Below are 24,057 nucleotides of genomic sequence, written 5' to 3'. Positions count from 1 at the left end.
AAGGTGTGGATACACACCCCCATTGCTGGAACCACCTTCATCTGTTTTCAAATGGACACACTATGTGGAAATGCTGAATCAATCTGCAATGAACTTTTATTTTGGAATGAACCAACCAGTTTTTCAAAATGCACTTTTCAGGAGCAAAAAATATGCAATAGATCAGGGATGGCCAACTCCCAAATGACTGTGATCTACTGACAGAGTTTAAAAACGGGCAGTGATCTACCCCCTTTTTTGGGGGGGGGGGTTTCAGGTCAAAGTTGTTGAGCTTTTTTTTAGGAACAAAAGCTCTGTTTTTGGATTTCAGGTAAAAGAGTTGTTGAGCTCTTTTTTAGGGAGGGGAAAGCCCCATTTTTGGGGGGTGCAGGGGGAAAATGTTGAGCTTTTTTTACCCAAGCCAAAGTTGTCGAGCTTCTATGGGGGGAGCCAGTGATCCACCAGTGATCCACCATAGATGTCCAGTGATCTACCTGTTGGATGTCCCTGCACGAGATCTAGATTGTGTGTGGACTATAAAAAAAAAGGAAGTACTCAGACTCTCACTGATTCTAAAATAAAATGTCATTCATATGCAGTCTCAGTCCTCCAGCTCAATATTTCACTTTGGGAAATATTGAGCTCAACAGCTGTGCTGGGATTAGAGCTTAGTGCAATGGGATTTCCCTCCTTTTCTCCATCCCTCATGCATACCCCATGTCATACCCAAAGCTGCTCCAGAGGGTTGGGGAAACACCCAAAACAAATTTGGGGGCCCAGAGGAAGAGGAGATTTTTCTGTTGCTCAAGGATAAATCCTTGCACTGACAAAACAATCTGCTTAACACTACTTTGAATACAGCCCTGGTAACCTTTTTTTTTAAAAAAAGATTTGTTATTTAGTCTGAATTCAGACACAAAGGGTTGCACCATTCAGACTTGCAGTTTCAGGTGTAGTTGCTAATTCCAGTTACCAATGGCAATCAGATAACTCCATTTAAAAGCTCTTATATAAAACAGAATCTTTATGCTCACAGTTGAAGCAGCAGAAGAAATGCAAGATGCTAAAAAGAATTTCTACTTTTATGAGCTCTTTTAACATAAGTAGGGAAAAAGATTGCCAATACAATGCACAATTAATTCAGAATGTTAATACTCCATGAAAAATCTTAAATTTACAACTGCTTAGTGCTCTTTCAGTTGTGGGAGCAGTTGCAGACTCCTGAAAGCTGCCAACAAATGTAGCTATCTGGAAAAAGGGCAAGAAAGAGAGAATTGAGCACAGTAACTATGGGATGGGATGGATCTCCTATGCAACTGTAGCTGGTTAACAGAGAAAAAGTAGGACAGATCTGGACGTGGACTCAACTAAAGTGTTTCTTTAATCAATATTGGATGCAAATGAGTTCTAGGTGCCTGTTCAGGAGCTTCTTTTTTAAGTTATAATTTCAGGTGGTAACAGTAAGCTTGAAATTATGTGTGCTAGGGATGTGTAACTGTGCTGTATTCAAGACAGTTTAACAGTGGTATTAAGACCAGAGATGCTGAATGAAGTCAACAGAAAATAACAATGTAAGGATTCTGGCAGAGGGGAAGCAATCAATTTGACATGGAAATGGAATAGAAGAAATGACAGGCCATCCTCAAATTGTTAAGTGGTATGCTGAAAAACAATTAGCTCTTAAAAATCTATAAATAAATGCAACTTTAATTAAAACGCATAAATTCCTTATAAGGCTGTTTCAAATATATGTCTATTAATTAATAATAGGACTTTGGCAATTGTGAAAACATAGCTCCAATTCTGCCAGAGTAGTAAACTCTATAGTGCAACAAGATCATGACTGAAAAAAAGGTTGTCAACCCTGGCCCAATTTGCACATCATGGTAAACCATAGTTGATGGTTTACTGTGAATGCGCCAATCTTTCCCACTTTGCTGCTTCCCACATGGGAGAAATGAACCACAATGTGAAGCCAAGGGATGTTCTTGGCTTCCTGGTCATTGCTAATTTGAACAAAACAAACTATGATCCCCAGTTAAGCTAGGGAGCATAGTTTGTTTCTAGAACCAAATAGCAAAGATGGTGAGAACTCTCAACTGTGGCTTACTGCAGGGACGGAAAACCAAGGGCAATCTTACCTGCAGAGCCGTCCTTCCCCTTGGGTTTACTGGCGCGTTGTGCCAGGGCTCGGGTCACTCAGGGTACTCAGGGGCGCTCCAGCAAGTGGGGGAGCTGCGCAGCTTCGCCCAGCAGGGGCAGGGCGCGCACCCTCCAGTCCTGCACAGTGGCAGGAAAGGGCTGGAGAAGCGCTCCGGCGACCAATTGCGGCGCCAAGAGGAGGGGCTCCTGCCGGGGATCACACCCACCTCCTGGGCGGGGCGTGTACACCAGAGAGGGACAGAGGGAGGGAGGCTGATCGCTGCGCCGATCGCCTCCTCCTGCCTTACCCCTGGCGGCGGGCAGGCTGCCGCCCCTACCGAGCCGACGACGTGACCAGGATCGCCCCACACCCGCAATTTGTTCTTGCGCTGTCTTCACCCAATACTTGTTTAACAGGGGAGGGGAGGGGCAGAGGGGCCCTCAACTCTTAGTTTTGGTGTCTGCACTCAAGCCAAAGCTCTGTCCTTTTGCTTCAGATTTGGCTTTAAAAACAAGTAACAGGTAACAATCACTTCACCCCAACAGGTAACAATCACTTCACCCCAAATAATAAGCAGACGGAAAGCATCCAAAGATAGCCACGTCTAGCAAGAAGCAGCACCAATCTTCCCCAGCAGCAATCCTGAAAAGGCAGGAAGTCCTTAAAAAAGCAAAAACCTTCCTCCAAGGTGGCATCCACATGTCTTTGCAAGTCCATTATCATTCTCCCTCTCACCAGTCATGCTTGGAGCACATTTGGGGACAGTGGCTATGGAGGATTCTGTGTAATATGTAGCCATTTCTGGATCCACACAGGAGTTAGTAGGGCTGTTACCACAGGGTGGGATAGAACACTGTCTGGTTGAGGGGCTTTGATTTGTTTGTTTGTTTAGTTTTGCCCCAAATTTACTGGTGGTTAATTGAATTGGGGGCTGGCTAGCACTTAGGAAGGATTACCACACCACCACAGTCTTTGCTTGACTCTCCATGTTTTGGTGGGTGTCCCCCCCCCCCAAAGAACAATCCTAGTAAATTGGGTTGGGGGCTGGCAGGTCACTCTGGAAGGCTTGGTGGACTGGATCATGCATGCAGACCTAGCTCCAGCTTACTCAGTGATATGTGATCAAGACAAATGTCATTCTGCTTTAGAAAATAGGAAAATAACTCCATACAATTATAGGAAACTTCTTATATATCCTGTGGTCTACTTAGCCTCATTTTCTTTAGGGAGCAGTATCAGATACTGGCAGACAGTATCAAGCCAATGTCAACACTCTGGATTAATACTGAGCTCATTATAATTAAATATAAAGGTCAGAAAAGAGCAACCTTAAATCTAATCCTTTAACAGGACAGATATATATCCTGGGTGGACACAACCCAAGGCAGGTTATACAATATCTGAGACCACCTAACTCTAGTTAAAAAGTCGTATCAGGCATTGGTTTTCTATAAAGGCAGCTGTGAAAAACACACAAATATTTTTGTAGTAAAAAATTATAGCCACACAGTGCATTTAAAATGAAACAAAGCAATTATCAAATAAGGTAACGGTTTTTCATTTCGTTTTTTAAAAATGAATACAGCTTAGTTAAAACACACATGTTCTGGTAATGGGATTCCAGAAAATAATCACGAATCATTATTCTGTATCAGCTCTAATACTTTTTTACAACAGCATTCAGTGATTCCCAAGAGGGAAGTAACTGCCATGCTTGCATTTCACCAAATATTTATTAAATTCAACACAACACATTTTTCATTACACTGTCTATAGATTGTCAATAGTTAGAATCTATTGTCGTTAATTTAACAATTTTAGCACAAACTAAATTTAGTTTATAATTCTAAACAACTCTTAAATAATATAACTAAAATGAATTTCCCCAGAATTTATCATTTCAAAGCTTCATACTTCATTCTTTGCCTATTCTTTATTGCTCAGTATGATGAATTATCACTAGGGAACATAATAATATTCCTGGTTTTTATTGCAAAATAATATTTTAAAGCATCTGTGCTCAACCTAATATTTGTTGCACTCTTTCACTGAATTGAATAAGAAAGCTTTTGTATGCAGGACATAACATGATCTTGGGGGGGCTGGAGAGAGAGAGGGTTCATAGCAGGGAAGCTATGCTAAGCACCCTTTTGTGCTCATCAAACATTTTCACTGATAGGCTTATCTGCAGCCCAAGTGTTGCTATGCTCTCATTACTTCTTTCTTCTTCTTTTTTTAAGGCTGTAGCAGTAGAGTTGCCTTAGATTCTTCTGTATATTTGTCTGAATGCCAATTTTAAATTCTTTTTTTGTCAGCACAGCAATAGAAAAAGTATGATCAGGGTTTAGAGAACTGCTTGGGGTTAGAGAAGAAAAATAGAAAGCCAAGAAAAGAGAAATAGAATACCCTTCTTTAATGGAATAACTTCCTTAACAAGAGTATTAGGAGGATGGATACACTGCAACTTTGTTGTAGCTCCCATTTGTAATATTATTACTACTTGGTCAGAAATAAAAGTGGACACTTTTTTCACTAATATGGTAGCTTTAATGGTATACAGTAATAGAGAGTAATAGAGAGTACATCGCCTTCTCCACGTGAAAAGTATTCCAGAAGATTTAATCTAGTAAGCAGAGCCTGGTGTGCATTAAATTAATAATAGCATCACTAATTATAGTGCTGGGCTACATTAAAAGGGACAAGCTTCTCTGAAATGTACGGAAGAGGACAGAGGAGCAATACTTGCTGGGCTAGCCTAAAGACTCATGTTGGAGGGAAAACCTGGCATTTGTTTGCTCAATGCAATCACAATAAGTAGGCATTTACAATCATGAACTGTTGGACAAAAAAATGAAATGAGGACCAAACCTCCTTACCTGCCTGGGCCGCTGTAATTAGAGCCGTGTTTCCTTCATTGTCCTGCCAGTTTACATCAATGTGAGGGCATTGTGCTAAGGCTATTACAATATCCACAAACCCTTGGTAACAGGCAACAATAAGGCCAGTCTATAAATAAAAAATAAGGTGGTGGTTAAAGGAAAGCAAGCTCAAGCACTTTGAACTCCAAATCTTATTTCACATTTTAGTATTTTACATGAGGGCATTAAACAAAACACTTAGCAGGGGAACCAAGTGAAAGTGACAAATCAGAATGCATTTATTATTATTATTTCTAATTTACTTCTAACATTTAAAATGTAGATTTCCTACTCCATGGAAGCAGCTAACAAATATATAAGTGTGTAAGATTAAATTAATAAAATAACTGTGGAAACTATTCAATAAAACAATGCAACAAAATGTGCAGAAAACAAAGCACTTAACCAAGGACAGGATAAAGCAGTGCCAGGAGGCAGATCTTTAAGTGTCTAGCCCATAAAAGTGTAACTGGTGTGTCCCCCCGCCACCTTTTTTCTTTTTTACAATTTTTCTGAATAATTATGTGTTTGGGCTTCCTAAGAAAGAGAGAGTCACATAACGAAAGAGCTTCTACATTTAGATATTCAGGACTGCAATAGAAATGTCAGGTTAAGAGACTGCAATTCCACCAAAGCTGGTTGAACTATGGTTTGATTCTGGGGGTAGTTTGCAGCATTTCCTCATGACTAGACAATTTTTGCTAATTTCTTAGGAGCTAGTGATTATTATGAGAATGATTATACTACATGTCCTGTATTTTGCTGTAGTCCTCATAAGAGCCCTGTAGCAATAGGTGTATCCTCGGAAAGCTGAGGCTAAAATACAGAGGCTACTTGTGAACTCATAACCTTAAGCAAATTGCTAAATGAGATGAAGGACACAATCATGGGGAAATTCTCTTGCACAAATAATAATAATAATAATAATAATAATAATAATAATAATAATTTATTTATACCCCATCCATCTGGCTGGGTTTCCCCAGCCACTCTGGGCGGCTTCCAACAAAAATATTAGAATACACTAATTTCTTAAAGATTAAAAGCTTCCCTAAACAGGGCTGCCTTCAGATGTCCTCTAAAAGTCTGGTAGTTGTTTTTCTCTTTGACATCTGGTGGAAGGGCGTTCCACAGGGCGGGTGCCACTACCGAGAAGGCCCTCTGCCTGGTTCCCTGTAACTTGGCTTCTCGCAGCGAGGGAACCGCCAGAAGGCCCTCGGCACTGGACCTCAGTGTCCAGGCAGAGCGATGGAGGTGGAGATGCTTCTTCAGGTATACTGGACCGAGGCCATTTAGGGCTTTAAAGGTCAGCACCAACACTTTGAATTGTGCTCGGAAACGTACTGGAAGCCAATGCAGGTCTTTCAAACACTTCTCAAATAAATGGGAGCTGCAGAAAATACCATTCTCCATATATTATGCCTCAAATGTGAAGCAGTAATATCTTGCTGTGATGCTGTTGCCTCCTAAATAATTATCTTCCTTCCCTCAGATGCATGAATCCCCATTTAGAAGAAGGTATTGGAGAATCCACTGCTCTGTTCCACTTATCTCATGTAAGCAAAGGCAGGAGACAAAAATAGGTCCCAGAAGGGAAGAGCTGTAGTATAATGGAAGTTCTGTAACATTTTAGTTTCATCCCTGAAACGGTTCTACCCAATTACTTCTACTTGCACTAAGCACTAAGAATATATATGCTGATTACTGTAACTCTCAGGAATGCAACTATATTTATTTATTTGCTAGGGGACATTTAATCCACTGTGCACATTAGATACTATTTATGACAGTAATTTATGGTCGCTTAGCTAAGCACTATGGTTTCTCTTTGCTGAGAAATTAATATGAACATAAGAATAGCCCTGCTGGATTAGGCCAGTGGGCGATATAGTCCCGCATCCTATTCTCACAGTGGCCAACCAGATGCCCATGGGAAGCCTGAAAGCAGGACCTGAGCACTCTCCCCCCTTGTGCTTTCCAGCTACAAGTATTTACAGGTATATTGCCTATGGCTCTCATGTAAAGTATAGCCATCATGGATTATTTGCCTGTGAATGTGTAATTCTCATGCAGTGCACACCCAATGCTCTCCCTACAGATGTTATGTGTGCATGGTTCTCTATGCAGAGATAGAATCCACATTTGGAAGCCTGCTTCTGGATACAGAATCCTCACTTCCAAATTTACATTTTTTTAAAAGACATTTCAAAGAAGCAGAGCAGATTTGAAGGAAGTGCAGGGGCACGTGGGATGAAAGCCCCATTGCACTAGCAGAAGCGTTTGTGCTGGTTTCTGCTAGCACAATAGGTTAATTGAATCCAGGTCACTGTCCTTACATTTTTACCAATATTGTAATGTTTTTCTACATAAACATTTAAACTATATTAAGTGTGCTTCATCCCCTACCCCCCAATATTTCCGTTTAAATACTTGAGCTGTATTGGAACAATAAATCAACATGGGGTACTTCCTTAATTTAATTTACTAAATAAACATGGTAAATTAGATCACTCCCTAGGACATCACAAAATTTTCCACTGCAAACAAAAAAAAAATTCTGATACAAACTTTCATAGGCAAATCAGTCTAATATGCAGTTTTTCCGAGAAAATGTTCCAGTTCAATTTTTTCTAGAAAATCCATATTTTCTAGTAAAGAGCAGCCAGGTCATGTAATATTATATCACACAATTTAGCTTTTTAAGGCTTTGTATTTGCTTCTAGAATCCATTAGAGGGGTGCTGTTTAGGGGGTTTGGTTGGGAAGAGGGCATTGTTGCTGTTATTTAAATTATTTTTTGTATCTTTATTTTAGATCTTATCATGAATGTGGAAATCATTTTCATGTTTTATTTATTTTTATTACTACTTTTGTTATGTTTGTAATTATGTAATTTTGTTCATGTTGTAAACCACCTTGAGCATGGTTTTAACTATGGAAGGGCAGCATACAAATAAAATGATAAATAATTGGGGGGGGGAGGCAAATAGCCTACAGCTGCAAGTGAAGTTTCCATGACAGTTTTTCCTGATGGCCTTGAATCTGCTGAGATTGGTTAAAAGAGTATAAGCCACCTAGTTGCACCTGGCCAAAAAACATTCCGCTTCACCGCCAGCAGAAGCTTTCTGTTAAGATGGGCATTTTTAACATACCTGTGAGAAGCAAAAGTGAACATGTCCTTGCACATGAATGTTGTTGTACTGTATGTGAAGTCACTTTCCCTAAGAAACACGATTTATTTTTGTAGCCCAAGAATTTCTGCCAAACTCATACAAATTTTGGAAGGAATCATTTAAACTTATGCTAATGCTAAGCCTAATCACCATATCAGTCTTCTTAGCAAATAATGTCATTTCCTGTCATCTGCACGTAGAAGCAGCCACTATTCTATTCCTCCTAAATCTATTTTTAGCAAAGATTTAGATTACATAGGATTAAGTATAAGATTTTCACAGACAACACAGGCCAAAATCAAGCTTTAGTTACACCTGTGCAGATCCACTTATTGAGGGAGGGGAGATGTTACCACTTACCAGCACACATGAGGGTAATTAAAAAAAAAAAAGACAACAGCCTGGTTTGAATTATTGTTTGAAGTTTCATAAATCTGAATATGATCTTGTTTCATTTTCCTGGTTTGTTAGCTCCCCAGTTAAGATGTAATGAGGAACCTGGGCTCGATACAGGCCTGGATCTTCATGCTAAAGCCACCACACAACTCAAGGTGGGAATATCCTTTCCTGCACTTCTTTCACTTTGACAGCATAAGCATCTTGACTCAGGCTCCTATATTGTTTTGCATGAACTACTTTAAAAACAACTCCTCTTGAATCACACACATGATTCTCAGGAAAGCCAGAATACGGAGGGAACCTTCAGACCAAACCTTCACCAAGAGGGCAGCGAGAGGGAGAAAAAGAAGGACGAGTGGGGCGGCCTCAGCGGGATGAAGGCGGCCGCGAAAACTCAAGGAAGCCTAGGCAGAAAAATGGATCCAGGAAAAGTTTGAAGGACTCTGTTGGGGTATACTGCCGGCTGCACCCAGTCAGTGTGCCAAACCAAGAAAGCTGCATAAAAGTGATCAATACCACAACAGTCAAGGTTAGAGGTAGGTAGCCGTGTTGGTCTGATGTAGTCAAAACAAAATAAAAAAAATCCTTCCAGCAGCACCTTAGAGACCAACTAAGTTTGTCATTGGTATGAGTTTTCGTGTGCATGCACACTTCTTCAGATACAGTCAAGGTTCACCCACCAGATGGATACAGAATTTTCCACAATGGGGAGTACGTATAAGGAGGTTCAATATTCATTCAAAGGGGTTTTTAATGTTGGTGGGTCTCAGAGACATGTTTTTGACATTACTAAACCTCTAGTGGATGATCTGATTCATAGGGGAAATGGCCTTCCTTTTACATACGGTGTCACTGGGAGTGAGAAAACTCACACCATGACCGGTTCTCCTGGTGGCGGTGGCCTGCTTCCTTGCTGCTTGGACATGATCTTCAACAGCATAGGATCTCTGCAGGCCACACAATATGTGTTCAAGGTGGATGATAAGAATGGGCTTGAGGTGCAGTGTGATGTTGATGCTTTACATGAACGTCAGAAACTAAAAGATTTTCAGACTCCAAAAACTAGCAAAAGGTGGTAAATTGACCCTGAAATAACTGATATGATCAATGTCCAAGACAACTGCAAAGTAGAAAAAGTTGATGAAGATAATGTTTACAGTGTGTTTGTCTCCAACATTGAGATCTATAACAACTACATCTGTGACCTTTTGGATGAAGACCCCTTTGATGCCATCAAACCAAAACTTCCCCAGTCCAAAATTTTCCACAAGGATCAGAACCACAACATATACGTTGCAGGATACACGGAAGTGGGAGTCAAATCCACAGAGGAAGATTTTGAAGTCTTCTGGAGAGGCCAAAAGAAGAGGCACATTGCAAACACTCAGCTCAGTCATGAATCCAGGCATTCCCATAGTGTGTTCCTGATCAAACTGGCCCGCAGGCACCTCTTGACACCAGTGGGGATAATGTTCTACATGACAGAGAGCTGATAACCTTGAGCCAGTTATATTTGGTTGACTTAGCAGGGAGTGGGAAAACAAACAGAACCAAAGCGGAAAGGAACAGACTACGGGAAGCACGTAATAGTAATCAGTCCCTAATGACATTGACGCGGGTGGCACTGTGGATTAAACCACAGAGCCTAGGGCTTGCCGATCACAAGGTCGGCAGTTCGAATCCCCGCGACGGGGTGAGCTCCCGTTGCTTGGTCCCTGTTCCTGCCAACCTAGCAGTTTGAAAGCACGTCAAAGTGCAAGATGATAAATAGGTACCGCTCCGCCGGGAAGGTAAACGGCGTTTCTGTGTGCTCCTCTGGTTCGCCAGAAGTGGCTTTGTCATGGTGGCCACATGACCTGGAAGCTGTACGCCAGCTCCCTCAGCCAATAATGTGAGATGAGCACAGCAACCCCAGAGTTGGTCACGACTGGACCTAATGGTCAGGGGTCCCTTTACCTTTAATGAGGACCTGTATTGAAGCTCTGCAGGAGAATCAAACTTATGGGACCAACAAGATGGTCCCTTACCGAGACTCTAAACTAACCTATCTCTTCAATAACTACTTTGATGGAGAAGGCAAAAGTGTGCATGATAGTCCTCTTGAATCCTTTTAAAATCAGTTGTCAGAGTTAATTTGAATACACTCACTTTGTTTCATGTATTTTCCAGAAAGCATTTTATGAAAGCATTCTAATATGAACAAAAAAATGAATAATATTTTTTCTAGTACTGTATGGGCTGCGTAAATAACGACTTTATTTCATCCACTTTGTAGCTAATCAGCAAAACTGATCATGCCAACAAGATTACAGTTCATCAGAAGACATTGTTTTATGTTAATTTATAAATAAAATTGAATTCCAGTATTCAAAATCAGGTATTAATGTGTAACATTTTTTAATTTACTTAGGGTGGGGCTTGCTTCTAAGAACACATATACAAGCGTCTCCTTACTAACACAGGGGTTACATTCCATTGCCCTAAAATCAATGGAGATGTGATTTTGCATGTTTATTTGATTTATATATAGTAAACAAATCTTAAAAGATATATACAAGTATGCACTTCACCCAGTAGAAGGTTGCCACTTGTTTGATGGGGAATAGATCCAAGAGCTCCTCCTAGCCTATAGCAGTTGGTTGGCATTGCCAAAGCTGTTAACACTGGAGAAGTGGGTGTACAGAAGTATTTATTAAACCCAGTGTTGTGTATAAGAATTGCTGCAATTAATTTTGTACAGTTTAAACAGAGAATTTTTGTCCCCTTATTTTTCAATTCAAGTTCATCACTGGCCCTGAATTATTGCCTGTGGTCTGTTTATTTGCCAGTGGTACAGAGACAAATTATAATTTCTTTACAAATCTCCATATTTAGTTATATTTATATAAACATTCTTTTAGAAAACACCATACTTATCTCATCCTTGTTTGCATAATGGTAGTATTGTCATCTAAATAGCAGTCAAAATAAAACATTCCAAAATATAATATTAAAACTGTTAAGGGTTACAAAAAATGTAAATACTGTATTGAAATGTTTTTGCATCTCTTAACACTGCTTTTTCAAATCATAAAATACACATGCACCATCACAATTTTGCTATAAAACCGCATGCTTAGTTTCAGATGTTGGTAATCTGCTGTATGTATTTATTAAAGAGGTACAAATTTCCAAATTACTGTATTATCTTACATTGTTCTGATTATTCTCCTGTGAATGATATTATGATGGACAGAGCTCCTATTTTAAGATATGGTTTAAGCAAAATTTACTGAAATGTTTATTTAAAATAGTGCCAATCACTGAATAGGCAAGGGCAGAATTGTGGCTCAGTAATGGAACAACATGCATAAATGTGCAAAAGGTTCTCTATCTCTGAGTTCTCCATTCAATTTAAGGAATGTGGCCATTCTGAAAGTTACATGAACTTTGCAACTTTTAGATCAGTGTTTCCCAAACTTGGGTCTCCAGCTGTTTTCAGACTACAGTTCCCATCATCCCTAACCACTGGTCTTACTATCTAGGGATGATGGGAGTTGTAATCGAAAATCAATAGGAGACCCAAGTTTGGGAAACACTATTTTAGATGAAGAGCTGGATGATAAGTTTAGAAATGTGTAGTATAGCCCTACTCGGATTTACTACTTCATTTTGCAGGTAGGGGTGGGAATCTGTATTTGAATGCTCTCCCACATTAAAACATTATCAGCTGAAAGCTAGTTTCTTAGGGAGATGGTTCTAGTCTAGCCTTCCCTATTAGCTTTAGCCAGGCAAGTACATTTGCACCTAAAACACTGTTTCTAAGTGGCATAATCACCCTTCCTGAGGGCAACACTGTATCATATTTTTGAACAGGTCGTTTGAATCTATGCAAGCTTAAAACATAGACTATAGAGCAGAGTTTTCATGTTGGTGGCACACTTTTTAGACATGCATCATTTCATGACACAGTAATCCAATTTTAATAGCAAACCAGCGGTTAAACTAACCCCTTTCAGCCCCAAGAGGAGCGTGGGGAGCATTCACACGACACACTTACACATTGATGTGTCGTGACACACAGTTTGGAAAGCTCTGAGTATAGAGAGCTGCAGGTGGAGAAAGTCTGTGTGAGAACAGCAGCACCTACCAGACATCTACCAAACAACTCAGCTAATTATTACAACTCATTGAGAGAAACCCAGGGCAGTAAAACTTACGACCAGAAGTAAAGAAAAAGACCCTATGTCTTTGGGCTTGTGGGACCCATAGCACCACCTATTTTTCCCACACAAAGAAGGTTACAGTACTTTGCTTCTTGGACAACCAGTTCTGGAATAGTCACCTAGAGAGCTCAAAGGAATCCAGCTATACCATCTTACAGGGGGGGGGGAGAGGTATCCCTGTAAGAGGCTGAAATGATAAGCAATTCTACCCAGGGATAACTGCTTATGTTCACTCTCATAAGAGTAACAAGAAGGGAACACTGGCAGTGTCTAAATAAATGAGGTTCTGGTGGAAGAGTCCCTTTGGACTCTTGTGCACAGGGATGGACGAATCTGTTCATATTGGTTTTCTTTTAAAAAGAAAACACAATTTTATTCCTCTTGGGTATTTGTCCATTGTGTACGTGGGCAGTGAGAATAGTAAAAATAAATCATTAATGGTTTTTTAATCGTATGATTTTTAACTCCCATATCAATAGCTTTTCAATGATACATCTGAGATACATCTGTGTCAGATATGTTTACTGAACCGACAAGGGAGCTACTGTAAGGAAAAACAGTCCACTGGACTTTGGGAATGATGTTTTAAACATAAAACAGGACTGTTCCTTATGGTGCAAAATATATTGCCCAAGACTTAATAATTTTAGCAGGTGATCCCAACCCTCACATACAGTATATGGATATGTTAATTCTGAATGTTATGACTAACTCAACAGTAACAGGCAAAGGTTCTCCTAAGGCTAAAGTATTATTAAGGTGAAAACCACAGGCTCTGTTGCTACAGGATCTACCTCAACTGTTTCCACACCCCCACAGCTTCTGTCACTATCTCCCTTTGCATAGCCACTACCCATAGCTCCTTCCCTCTGCTCATAGCCGTCCCAGTCCTCCATCACAGTTCTCCCTCCTTAGCAATCCCTAGGTAGTGAGTGTGCTGCTGCCGTTTCTCATTACTGCCAAGCCTTCAATTCCCACAGACAGTGATTCTGCCAATTATTTGTCCCATGTTTTCTTGATTCCAGCATTTAGCAGGGGAAGCAGCAAAGCAAAGGCTGTTTTGACATGACATTTTTTGGCTGGAAGCTGCCATACTTTGGCTACTCCTACACTAAGAATGAAAATGCTAGAATTTTTGCAAGGAAATACATATTAGAACCTAGGTACATATTGGACCTAATAATGGTAAAGGTAAAGGGGCCCCTGATCATTAGGTCCAGTTGTGACCAACTCTGAGGTTGCAGCGCTCATCTCGCATTATTGGCCGAGGGAGCCGGCGTACAGCTTCCAGGTCATGTGGCCAGCATGACAAAGCCGCTTCTGGCGAACCAGAGCAGCACATGGAAACACTGTTTACCTTCCCGCTGTCGCAGTACCTATTTATCTACTTGCACTTTGACGTGCTTTCAAACTGCTAGGTTGGCAGGAGCTGGGACCGAGCAACAGGAGCTCACCCTGTCATGGGGATTCAAAATATACTGTGCTTATTTTATTTATCTAAGTAATATCATGGGGACCCAACACTGACTACTCTTGCTATAACAGCATGACTGGCACAATTACCCAAAGTGGAAATGTTTCTAAATTCTTGTATTTTTCTCTTAAGTACAATGATACTACTATGAACTAAGCATAAGATGCTGCTTCAAAAAACAGTGATAGCTGCTACAGATGTAGAGGACCAGGCTATTAAGTATTAAACTACGCATTTTATATTGCTGAGGATTCTGTCAGGATTTATTTTCACACATTTCATAAAATACTGTTACTCTTTTAAACACTAATTTCAGTGTCCTCCACCAGCTACTTAAAAAAATGATGTGCAACCTAATTGCTTCACATCAAGGTGCTTATTGCAATCCTGCAGCAAGCCAAAATTTTAGAAGCCAAATTCTGCAGTACAAATACAGTCAGAACTCCTACTTATTTAAATAAAACTTTACTCACATAAATCCTACATCCCTAAAGATACCTATCATCATAAACGGCTTTCAGCTTTTCATTCACATGGCATTGTATGGTACATAAACAATAGAAGGCATTGTATGGTACATAAACAAAAATTCTAGCATGCCACAATGAAGGTTCATCTGCAGCACATAATATGATTGAATACATTTTGGCTCTTCCCCACAAAATGCATCTGAACTTCAAATAACTTAGAAATGGTGGGAATTTGCAAAGAAAAGTGAATAAGTCTGATTTTCACAGAGTAGTTTTGAATTGTTTCCCATAAGAAAAAACAAAATAAATTGAAAAAATGAATCTTTCCACATTGTGGTTTTAACAATTGATATAATAACTAATTTGCACCCAGATGTGGCAACATAAAATGTACAGCTCTAATCTTCATATGGTTCTTAATTATTCTTTATTATGACGTGGAGTGAACGCTGCAAAAATAGCTTAACTGCTTGGTTTTTAAAAGAGAATGCCAATTTAAATGCAAAGTCTACATTAACAGTGTGTCACATATTGAATATTTTTTTGGGGGGGAGGGGGAAGGATTCCTGAATTAAGTTACTGTACACAGTTGTTTCCATTATATTCTACAAAAATAGGTCAGCTATGACAGAGAGCACAAGAGCTAGCTATTTTTTTAAACAATGTGTTCTGCTGGCGCAAGTTAATGCCAGTCAAAAAAAAATTGTGACATGTTTAACAAGACAGCAAAATTTCCCAATGGTAATGCAGATAAAAAGCTCTAGGTGAAGTGGATAGAACCTCAGAATAAACTATTTTGAGCCTAGATGACCCAATTATAGAATATAATTTTCACTTCTTGCTTGGGAGACAACACAATTGGAAAAGCAAGTCTAGTTCTAGAAATAAAAAAGCCAATGCAGTTCTGGGCTGCATCAATAGGAGTATAGCATCTAGATCAAGGGAAGTAATAGTACCACTGTATTCTGCTCTGGTCAAACCTCACCTGGAGTACTGTGTCCAGTTCTGGGCACCGCAGTTCAAGAAGGATACTGACAAGCTGGAACATGTCCAGAAGAGGGCAACCAAAATGGTCAAAGGCCTGGAAACGATGCCTTATGAGGAATGGCTTAGGGAGCTGGGTATGTTTAGCCTGGAGAAGAGAAGGTTAAGGGGTGATATGATAGCCATGTTCAAATATATAAAAGGATGTCATATAGAGGAGGGAGAAAGGTTGTTTTCTGCTGCTCCAGAGAAGCAGACACAGAGCAATGGATTCAAACTACAAGAAAGAAGATTCCACCTAAACATTAGGAAGAACTTCCTGACAGTAAGAGCTGTTCGACAGTGGAATTTGCTACCAAGGAGTGCGGTGGAGTCTCCTTCTTTGGAGGTCTTTAAGCAGAGGCTTGACTGGCATATGTCAAGAATGCTTTGATGGTGTTTCCTGCTTGGCAGGGGGTTGGACTGGATGGCCCTTGTGGTCTCTTCCAACTCTATGATTCTATGTGCTTCTATGTGCTTCTAAGTTCCTGTCCACATTTGGGTACTTTATGACATATCTCTACTCCTGGGATGGTATAAAATTTCAATTATGTAAAATTTTAGACTAGTAGAGGGGGGGGGACACATATTGATGTTTTTATCAATGGACTATCAACACTTGATGATTACCACTGTACAGTGTGTCCTGCCATCATTTGAAAGGTCCTTGGGGTAATGGGAAAATTCTCTGTGACATTTGATCTCTGAGAGCTATTTCAGATTTCATTCATTTGAATTTGCACTTATTGGGAGATGAATATGCTTGTGTAAATGCATTCTTTTTCTAAGCAAATTATTTGTTTAATCATCTAAACTTTTGCATAGAAATCTTCATCAGTTCAGAACTCAGCCTGGCAAAGTGAGCTATTATCCCCAAAACTGGAGAATAGCTTGTTTTTTTCACAAGCCCAATTCCAAAATTCAGACCAACAGAGCTTGGTAGGGACTTCTTAACCCATGAATCCCCCAATCCCCTGTGAGCCCCTGAACTCTGTTCCAGCATTACTTCTCTTCTCAGCAACAGCAAGGAGGTATCACTGTGGACGTATCATCTTATCTGGTGCCTATATAACTGCAACAGCCTAGGGCTTGCCAATCGGAAGGTCGGCAGTTCGAATCCCCGCGACGGGGTGAGCTCCCGTTGCTCGGTCCCTGCTCCTGCCAACCTAGCAGTTCGAAAGCACGTCAAAGTGCAAGTAGATAAATAGGTACCGCTCTGGAAGGAAGGTAAACAGCGTTTCCGTGAGCTGCTCTGGTTCGCCAGAAGCAGCTTAGTCATGCTGGCTCCCTCGGCCAATAAAGTGAGATGAGCACCGCAACCCCAGAGTCGTCCACAACTGGACCTAACGGTCAGGGGTCCCTTTACCTTTTATAACTGCAACAGCAGTTGGGTGCCAGGTGTTTCTGTAACATGGACAATGGAGTTTCCTGGAAATTACCTGATACACTCTTTTTGCGGAGTTCAAGGTCCAAGGAAAGGAGGGAGGCTCCACAGAATGGCTTCTTCGCCATAATTGGTCTAGTGGGAAGCTAAGGTGTGGCAGGGCAGGATCTCTCAGGATACCTAGGGTTTAATAAAGTGAGGCTCTCACTGATTGCATCACAGAAACATGATGGGATCGATCTGAATTTCAGAATTGGGCTCAGGGAAGAACAAGTTAATTTCCATTTTGGGAGTAATAGTTTGCTTTGCTGAACCCAATGAGAGAAATCAAGCCAAGGGGACTTTAATCATCACTAGTATTGGGCATACTAGATGATGTGGTTGTAAATTCTGAGGTTTAGATAAGAGAAGGCTTTGAAGATACTGAAAATTCCCAGTCTTTGGTGACATGTTTTCAGGTACATATTTTGCTAGGGAGATTGCTAGATGGTTGCTTCCCCAAAATTTCAAACTGGGGTAGAAAGGCAAATTTTCCCCACCTACTTAATTTGCTATTTGAGTTGTAGAGTGACACAGAGAAAGGGAGGGAGTGCTGCCTTGGGTTTTTGTCAGCTATGTAAACATTTGGGGGTATTGGCTGACTCTCTGGAGATCTGATATAGAGATCTGATATATGGCAACAGATTTTGGTGCTGTAATGTTTCAGCTATTTGTCTCCAGGTGTGTTCAACTTATATTTTTGCAAATAAATTCAAATATGAAGGCCAAAAGGCTCAAATGACCACTATACCAAGCCTAGGTAACTGCCACACCCAAGAAACCTCTCTCACTGCTCAGAGAAGTAGGGCAAGTATAACAGGCTATGTAGGCTATGTAATGTACATCACTGTGATGAATTAGCCCTCTACGGTGTATTTTTACGAGGCACTTCAATCCTTGGTCTACTACAATGTTGAATACTTCTTTAGTATTATTGGACTTTGCCCACATGAATTTAAAAAAAAATCCCAAAAGGGGTATGTTGGTCAATTTAGCTAAATCCTTCAGAAGACAATCTCTATTTACCCTGTATTCAGAATGGGTTTTTTAGTATGCTATAATCAATTTACCAGCAATTAAATTCTACTTATTTTAGATCATGTTTTAGTAGCTGAGGACAATATCCCCAAGTATAGAATTGCAGATGAGACATGGTCTTGATTATATAATTCAATGTGGAGTAGCCTTAAACAGTACAGATGGAACATACAAAAAAAAAGAGAGAGAGATCAGTGTTGCATGCAACAGAGCTTTTCTCTGTTTATTCCAGGGTCTTTATTTTTGAAGCTCTCCAAAAGATTTAATTCCTTTTGAAAATCCTACCCTGTTTCATCAATAGTTTTGTTCAATAGCTGGAATGAACTCTCATTTCTATGACAAGCTTTCTAGTGATAAATATTGTTTGGGGTGTGTTTATAATGGGTTGCAATAGGTTCTTGTTTGCTTGGTTAGTGAGCAAAATAATGTATACCTGTGAGATTCTGATATTTCTGTGCTCCTCTCTAGTGTATTGCTTCATAGGCTTATGTTTAGCACCTGGCTGCTGAAGTGATTTCACAATTCAGCATTCATTTTTTTAAAAAGCCTAGCAACAACTTTGTGTGTTTTAATACAGAACATACAGCCATCACCCTTCAAAAAGTGAATTATTCCCATTTACTATGGGAAAGATTAAAGGTATCAGGGGAAAACTATAAACAACTACTGAGTATAAAAGCAGAACTATATCTCAGCACTAATTTTCTCTTGTATTAAAAATGTTGATACAATATTAGTTTTAAAATTTAAATTATTTATGAATTATTAAATTTACCCAGTCATCTTAATAGCCTTCTGACATTGTTATTTTAGATTAGCAATAGAATATACACGTAAGTATATGCTTACCTCTATGCATGAACTTGCATCTGTACCCACAAAATGCATGAATGCACATATATGACACATTCCGTTCTAGTGTACTGTAAGCAATTTTGGGTGCAACAAATTTCAATGATAGACAGTTAAGTGCACAGTTGATTCTCACAATGAAATCAATGGCACAGAAATCTCTGGCTGGACTGTACACATAATATTTAGGTATTTGTATATTTTCAAGATTTTTATACTGCCTTTTCCAAAACGGAGTAGTTTGCAGCATTTAAAACAAAACAATAAAACGTCCATGTTCATGAAATACATATGTAATAGTTCAGTGTCTCCCAAAAAGGCCTTGGGTGTCTTTGAGGTGGGCATCTTTATCATAGCCTGCCCATGGCCTCCTTGCCTCCCTTCCCCACTCCCTAGTCATGCCGGAGCCTTTTGGCTGGACCAGTGCCAGCACTAGTGACTCCTTGACCGCTGAGTAAAGGTGGCCAAGAAACAGAGTTGTTCAGGGGAAAAGAAGGTCTCCTTCTTCTGAGAGGAAAGGGCCAGAGGAGGTGAAAAAATGAGATACAGTAATAGGTTAATATAATCATCTTTATCAAACTGAGAATGGAAAAGGAGGATAAGAAAGGAAAGCTGTTATAGAAGGAAAATGTGAATTTAAAATACCAGTGAGGAAGGCTGAAAGAAACTGGCTGGTTGTGGGGAGAATGGAATAAAGTACAACCTGAGCGTGAAAGGAGAATGGGAGAATATATTATAGGAGATGGGTAAAAATGGTTGAGGGACATATGAGTGTGAGAAGGAAAAAATATAAAAGAAAATATTTTCTCCTTAGAGCTTCTAGATCAGTAAATTCTGCCAGGAATGGGAAGGCTGAGTCACAATACCTCCACAGCAAATGTGCATTTAAGTTGTGGAAGGCTCAGCTATGGCACCCCTTGCCTCTAGGAAAAGAATTTAGCAATTTCTAAAGACGAATTAGATATCTGTAGAAAATTATGTCCTTAAATGCAAGCTGAGTATCCATGGGCGTACCCAGGATCAAAACGGGGGGGGGGACACACCGGGCATGCCCCCCACCCCCAGCCACCCGATTGGCTGGTGATGACGTGGCTGGGATCCCCCAGGAGGCGTGGTCAACACCCAGAGGGGAGGGGGGCTGTTTCCAGTTGTTGCTGAGGCGGCACACAGAGCCACCCGCACTTGCGCTTCTGCCTCGCCCACTCCTTTACTGGAAAGGGTGACTAAAACGAGGCAGCAGCAGCAAAGCTGCCTCCGTCAAGGGAAACCTGGACCTGCACCTGGGCTAACTTCAGCCCACACTCCTTCAAGTCACAGCAAGCACAGCACAGAAAGTGCTGCCCCACAATGCTCCGTGGCACTTCATTTGCATGTATGCATTGTGGGGCAGCACTTTCTGTGCTGTGCTCGCTGTGACTTGAAGGAGTGTGGGCTGAAGTTAGCCCAGGTCCAGGTCTAGGTTTCCCTCAACGGAGGCAGCTTCGTTGCCGCTGCTGCCGTTTCGCTTTAGCCGAGCAGGCCGAGGCGGAGTCGTGCCGTGCTCTCCAGCTGCCCACTGTGCCTGGCCCTGCCTGGCAGGGTGCCAGACTATGGCGGCTGGTATAGTTAAGACGGCCCTGACCGCTGCGGCAAGATTGTGTACCCGACTGAGAAGGTGAACTGCCTTGACAACAGCGCACGCTGCAAGCTGTTTTATACCATTTCCCCCCCTTTTTTGCTTCTGGGGGGGGCAGCTCCCCCCCCCCCGCCCCACACTGGGTATGCCCATGTGAGTATCTCAAACCCTGCCTTATCTTGGGACTGACTGTGCCTACACCATCATTTTGTGACTGGTGGGCCTCAGTAATTTTCAGTTGTCTCAGTTGGGCTCTGGGGACAAAAAGCTTGAGGAGTCCTGCAATAGTTCATACGGTATATTAAAATGTGTACTCATAACTGTAACAAAGCCTGCAGTCCTATCTTTCCAATGGTGTATGTTGCTATCACTTACCAAGATAGCAGGAGCTTGGCACAAATGCAGCACAGGAATATTGGATTGGATCTGCCCCTGGCCGCGGGCCCCATCAAACCACTGCCTTGCCTCTCCCCCTCTTGATATGAGGTATAGATATGTGGGATTGGGAAGGCGGGAGAGCAGTGCAGCTTCACTGGCTGCAACTACAAGAATACATATTATAGGAACACTTAGAAGGTGCTGTCAGAAGTCTCCAATAGGACTTCTGCATGAATAGAGCACATCACCTAAAGTTATTTTAATGCATAGGCTGCGGATGGAGTGAGTATCTGAGGACATGTGGTACAGATATCAATAGAACAAAAAAATTCCTTGGCAGTAATGGTGGTATGGAAAGTCTCGTAATAAATGATTATAATGACCTAGGGGTGGCTGGGGACTTTTGTAGTTGCATTCCCTCCCTTTGTCAACATAATCCTTGATGACTGTATAGGAAAAGAATAGACAGGGACACTATAACATGTATTATATACCCATGAACACATCCCTCTATAGTATATTCATCATCCGGGCTGGAGGATTAAAGAATACTGTAGTCTAAAAGGTGTGAAATCTCTGTTGCACGTGCACACATACATACACCTTTACCTGTTCAACTACGTGTGAAGCATGGTATCTTAATCTACTGTGGCCCAGTTTGCCTATTAATTTGTTTGTGTACTAAAGCCACTACAGATTAGAGGATAATGGTACCATATCAATTTTATGTGGGGAATATTTGAGAAACATTTCATTACTGATGGCACATAAGATTGACCACAAAAGGCTAGAGAATTAAGGTGTTCACTTCTTCATACATTCTCTTAGAAGCAAGACCACCACTAGCAAGTCAAACTGCACTTCTTAGCTACTGTTAGTGTAAAACAGCAGGTGTATTCAGGCCAAACTTTATCAAATCAGGGAATCCATTTATGTGATAAATATCAGTTGTTTCAATTATTAAAGCATCTCCTACATTGTAAGGGCCAATCTACATATTATGTAACACGTGGAGATTACTGGAAATTATCCCTTTTGCTTCTGTTTTACTTGCTACTTCATCATCTGAACAGCATCACCAGCAAAAAAAGATAGTATTTGCAAAGAAACATATGCAGTGCCCAAAGTGGGAAAAAGAAAGAGTAGAACAACGTTTCTGAAGAAAGAGGGATATTTTCAAAGCAAGAGAAAATAGGAGATGGGATGTTTTTGAAAGTTGTTTCAAAGCGGGAGGAAAAAGTGAGATAGTTTTGAAGGAAGTGGGATAGGGTCATAGTAGGGTAAAAAGGAAATGGGAGATTAGGCCCAACTATTTTCCACCTGAAAAGAATTGAGATGATGATACGTCTGTCTAAAAGTGGGATGATATCCCACTGCATTTCAAGCCCCAGCACTAGGAGCTGTCCATACAGAATTTCAAGCATCAAAGGCAGGGAAGTGGGTAAATAAAGTTGCAAGAAAAAAGTGCAAGGTCTTTGGCGAAATATGATGTGTGACACCCTTTATTTATGGACTTTGGGTTGAGCATGTACAAATCAGGGACTGATACTAGACATTATTACAGCCTCAGTGGAAGATGTCCGCAAAAGCCTTTTTATGATAATCATAACATGTAAAAAGTAAATTAATGTATACTGAATCCATGAAACTGTTTAAGATTTTTAAAAAGATCACCTTGTGGTGTTTTCTACTTACCCCATCTACACTGTATTGCCCGTGTGGTGGTAAAACTTCTGAAAGGGACTGGCTGAGCTGGTGGAATGGCATGGACGGCACTTGCTCAGGGAAATACCGGTAAATAGTCTAGCTTTGCAGGTAAGGGAAAGCTGCCCATTCGTCAGGGATTACAGCCTCATAGAGGAGCTAAGGATTAGGAAGAGATCCTAGTATTCAGAGAATATAAGGGACAGAGAGACTAAAGGTTGAAAAACAGGTGCAGAGAACAAGTAAACTGGGAGAAAAGAGAAATGGGACGGTGGGAAAAAATGTTGTTATTCTTCCTTTCTATACTGCTTTGTATTTTTTAAGGAAAACTTACAACAAAATCTTGACCTTGCTCGCACTTGAGGGAGAGGAAATAGCCACAGAGCAGATGAGGCAGCTAAAAGAAATGCAAAACAGAAAACTCTCCTCCATGCATTTAAAGCAAGAAAAGGCTCTCTATATGCATTTGAAGAGGCATTTCTTACAATCTGCCCAGTGCAGATGGTCAGGACCCCACGATTCTGTTCTGCCTTAGCCGAAAGCTAAAAGGACAGAGGAAGGCTAGGCCTTGCCAGTTGCGGCTTTTACTTCGTTATCTGTACCTCTATGACTGGGGGACATTATAAAGGGCCAAAGGCAGTCCTGCCTAAACTACAGTTTGATTTTGAACCATGGGTTGGCTACAAGATCGGGGGCCAAGAAGCAGGGCTTGATTTGCACCAGAGTGAATGCGAGCAATGGCAGCAGGCAAGGGCGACCGTAACTTTCCCCCTTGACAAACGCAGGCTGCGGGCCTACACAGGGCCTGGAGCATTGGTGCAACTTAAGCTCAGAAATTGAGTTGTAGTAGTAATAGTAATACAGTCATACCTCGGTTTAAGTACGCTTCGGTTTGAGTACTTTCAGTTTAAGTACTCCGCGGACCCGTCTGGAACGGATTAATCCACTTTCCATTACTTTCAATGGGAAAGTTCGCTTCAGGTTAAGTGCGCTTCAGACTTGCGGAACCAATTGTGTACTTAAACCGAGGTACCACTGTAATAATAATAATAATAGAAGAAGAAGAAGAAGAAGAAGAAGAAGAAGAAGAAGAAGAAGAAGAAGAAGAAGAAGAAGAAGAAGAAGAAGAAGAAGAAGAAGAAGAAGAAGAAGAAGAAGAAGAAGAAGAAGAAATAATGAGCTAGTAGTATTATCAGGGACAGGTGGGCTGCCTGAGGTGAACTGAGGCGTCGGGAGAGCTGAGGGAGCACTTTAAGGCCTACTT

The 24,057-nt window shown here is 40.8% G+C and overlaps 1 protein-coding gene and 1 pseudogene across 2 annotated transcripts in view; one reads left to right on the top strand and one right to left on the bottom strand.

Annotated features, from left to right (window-relative positions):
• ANKRD33B (ankyrin repeat domain 33B) overlaps positions 1 to 24,057 on the bottom strand; it is a 35,924-nt gene that overhangs the window by 11,163 nt on the left and 704 nt on the right. Inside the window, exon 2 of the mRNA XM_035125958.3 lies at positions 4,999 to 5,128. Coding sequence (XP_034981849.1) covers positions 4,999 to 5,128 — 130 coding nt within the window. The remainder of the gene's footprint in view (positions 1 to 4,998; positions 5,129 to 24,057) is intronic.
• LOC148684732 (kinesin-like protein KIF23 pseudogene) lies at positions 7,109 to 11,053 on the top strand (annotated as a pseudogene). Its single transcript, XR_015951664.1, has one exon. The product of XR_015951664.1 is annotated as a kinesin-like protein KIF23 pseudogene (transcript).

The sequence above is a fragment of the Zootoca vivipara genome, chromosome 8 (genome assembly GCF_965207765.1).
Source record: "Zootoca vivipara chromosome 8, rZooViv2.hap1.1, whole genome shotgun sequence".
Lineage (NCBI taxonomy): Eukaryota > Metazoa > Chordata > Lepidosauria > Squamata > Lacertidae > Zootoca > Zootoca vivipara.
Note: the sequence above shows the minus strand (reverse complement) of the source record. Positions and strands in the feature narration are given on the sequence as shown.